Genomic DNA, 3,425 nt, shown 5'->3' on the forward strand with positions numbered 1-3,425 from the left:
CCCGCCCCCCGGTACCGATTCCAGGGCCAACCCCTCCCGGGATTCACCGGCCCGCCTCAGCCCCAGCAGCAGCAGCAGAGCCCCCACCTCCTGGGGGGCAACCACTCCCCCTCCCCCCACGAGCTGCCCCCCCCGGCTCTCCCCCCGCCCGGCTCAGCCCTCAAACCCCCGGAGACCGAGCGCCGCCTGGGGTCGCCCCAGCTGCCAGACTCCCGGGACCGGGAGCGGAGCCGGACCCACCCCGCGAGGCAGCGGGGAGACGGGGGCTACCGGGGAGGTGGGGGCGGAGCCGGTGGGGGCGAGCGCCCCGACCCCCGCCACCCGGCCGAGCGGTTCCGCCGCGGGGAGGACCGGCGGCGGGAGCGGGATTACGGGAGACCCTGGGAGCGGGAGCGGAGCTGGAACCGGGACCGGGACTGGGAGCGGAGCCGGGAGCGGGACCGCAGCAAGAACCGGGAGCGGGACCACGACCGGGACCGGTACCGGCGGAGGGACCGGGACCGAGAGCGGGACCGGGAGCGGAGCAGAGACAAGGACAGGGAGCGGGAGAAGGAGCGAAGCAGAGACCGGGGCAAGGAGAGGGAGCGAAGGGAAGGGAGCAAGAGCAAAGATCAGGAAAAGGACAAGTCTGAGGAGCTGGAGAGCAAAAAAACAGCCCCAGAAACAGCCAACAGCAGCAAACCCGCATCGTGAGCCCCGCCTCAGCCTGAATCCCGCCACCGAGAGGGAGAAGGTGCCGCTGGAGGAGCTTCTGCTGACTTGACAAACATGGACACAGAGACTTGGACTCGATGGCGGACACTTGGTACCATTTGCATTGAGAGGAGGCGAGGGAGCAAAGCGGGATTTTTCTCCCCCCACAACCCCCTCCCCAGAAAAAATTTAAATCCTAGCTCCCGGATTCCACACTGTTCGCCGTCCCGGGCTGATTTCAAAACCCCTTTTTCGGAAATTCCTATTTGAGAGATGTTGTAAATGAGTTTGACCTGGGGCAGAGATTCGCTGGGAACCTGTCACCACCGACAGATCTTTAATGTGACATTTGACATTGGCACAATGTGCATCCCCGAAGCTCTGGTACAATGTGCATCCTCCCCACCCTGAGACTGTGCGTTTCTTCAATGTATCTCACACTTGTTTTGTTTTTGAGTAGAGGGGCTGGCCCGCTCACTGAAGCTGTGACTCAGTGACAGGAATGACATGTAAACCTTGGCTCCCTCTCTTTGATGTGGGGAAGGAAGAGGGTTTTTTTTTGGTGGGGGGTGGGGTAGGTGGGGAGAGTTTGGCTTTGGGAATAACCCACCCCTCCCCGTGCTCACATCTCTTGGAGGGGGGACGGTGTCAGAGACCCCCCGCCCCCGGTCACACCTCCCTCGGTTGTCTTGTTAAACTCCCGAGTAAACACGCTGGTTAAATAAGAGCAGAAGACGCTGGAGAAACTCAGCGGGTCACAGGGGCAGCATCGATGGCGAGAGAGACTGGGGTTGAGGCTTCGAGTCCCTGTGACACCCGCAGATACCTGCCTGACCTGCTGAGTGTTTCCAGCACTTTCTGTTTTTTTTATTAAACTCATTGGTTTCCATTTGCAAACCGAAAGATTGGGTGTGTTTTTTTTTTAATTGTTGTTGTGTACTCCGGGAAGGGCGTTGGAGCGGATAATTCGGCGCAGAATCTGAATGAAATGTTTAATATTGATGTCAAGTGTGGATGGTGCGGGGGCGGTGGCGGTGAGGATTTCCCGAGTTATCCCAGACCCACCAAGGCGGACCAGAGAAACCCAGGGTGTGAGAGTTTATCGTTGGTTTGTATTATACTATCTTTTTAATTTACTGATCAATTTTTGTATCACTGATGAATGACTTCACACTGTAAACCATGAACTGGCTGTGGTTTCTGTCCTGGTGTTGGACTGTTAAGGTCCCTAAACCCCCATCTCCACCTGTACATCCCTCTGGGGCCTGTCCTGTCCGGATCATTTAACTTCCAGAAATTGTGTGGTTTACTTTCTCTCTCGCATTTCTGTCTATATTTAAAAATGCACCGAAGAGAGGGGAGCTCAGGTAAAGACAGGAAGTTGTGTTTTTGACGACAATGCACCAAGTGTAGGTCGTTATTTCTTTTTTTTAACTCAATGTAGGTTTGTAAAAGTCTGCGAAAATCTTTCAAGTTACCGTCGACAGGAAACTCACAGCCGTCGGAAGTTGTTTTTGTCTCCGAGGCTTGTGGACCTCCCCCCGCCCCGTGGACTTTTACATTCTGCAGATAATTCTCCAATTGCAAAAATGAGGATGATTTATCATTGATCTATACAGGAGTGCTTTCCCCCCCCCTCCACTTTAATTTTTTTACAGGATCTTTCTGTCTTACACCGAGGCTTGTCCAACCCTCTGGAACTCGATGTGATTCACTGATTCAGGCCCCGGGCCCAAAGTTAAGATGACCTGAATTATTCTTTTTTTTAAAAAAAATCGTTCTGTGTTACTGAAACCAACAGACGTCATCACTGGATAGAAACCGGGTTCCATTTGCTTACAGCGGAAAAACGAGAATGTATAGTATAATAAAAATACAAAAAAAAAACACCAAGGTCAAACCATGACTCGACTTTCATTTAACCTGGAGACGGGATTAGGATTGTTCTGTTAAATTGAGGAACATTCAGGGGCAGGGCGCAGAAACCAGGCCCTTTACACCGATGATGCTATGCCTGTCTCTTTGTGGGGTATGTGGAACATTCCTTGTTCCAGTCCTACTCCAGCCCCCTCCCACAACTCTTTCTCCGGTACATCGATGATTACTTCGGTGCTGCTTCATGCTCTCATCGGGACCTGGAAAAATTTATTAATTTTGCTTCCAATCTCCACCCCTCCATCATCTTCACATGGTCCATCTCTGATACTTCCCTTCCCTCCCTTGACCTCTCTGTCTCAATTTCTGGTGATAGACTGTCCACCAATATCCATTACAAGCCTACCGACTCCCACAGCTACCTCGACTACAGCTCATCACACCCCGCTTCCTGTAAGGACTCCATACCATTCTCTCAGTTCCGTCGCATCCGTTCTGATGATGCCACCTTCAAAAACAGTTCCTCTGACATGTTCTCCTTCTTCCTTAACCGAGGTTTTCCACCCACGGTAGTTGGCAGGGCCCTCAACCGTGTGCAGCCCATCTCCCGCGCATCCGCCCTCACGCTTTCTCCTCCCTCCCAGAAACATGATAGGGTCCCCCTTGTCCTCACTTATCACCCCACCAGCCTCTGCATTCAAAGGATCATCCTCCGTCAACTCCAGCATGATGCCACCACCAAACACATCTTCCCTTCACCCCCCCGGCGGCATTCCGTAGGGATCGTTCCCTCTGTGACACCCTGGTCCACTCCTCCATCACCCCCTACTCCTCAACCCCCTCCTACAGCACCTCCC

General features: G+C 53.8%; 1 protein-coding gene across 1 annotated transcript in view; it reads left to right on the forward strand.

Annotated features, from left to right (window-relative positions):
* The window catches only part of LOC144689116 (uncharacterized), a 5,436-nt gene extending 3,855 nt beyond the window's left edge, over positions 1–1,581 (forward strand). Inside the window, exon 2 of the mRNA XM_078556258.1 lies at positions 158–1,581. Coding sequence (XP_078412384.1) covers positions 158–693 — 536 coding nt within the window. The 3' untranslated portion in view covers positions 694–1,581. The remainder of the gene's footprint in view (positions 1–157) is intronic.
* The last annotated feature ends 1,844 nt before the right edge of the window (positions 1,582–3,425 follow it).

This window comes from Cetorhinus maximus, chromosome 13 (genome assembly GCF_964194155.1).
Source record: "Cetorhinus maximus chromosome 13, sCetMax3.hap1.1, whole genome shotgun sequence".
Classification (NCBI taxonomy): domain Eukaryota; kingdom Metazoa; phylum Chordata; class Chondrichthyes; order Lamniformes; family Cetorhinidae; genus Cetorhinus; species Cetorhinus maximus.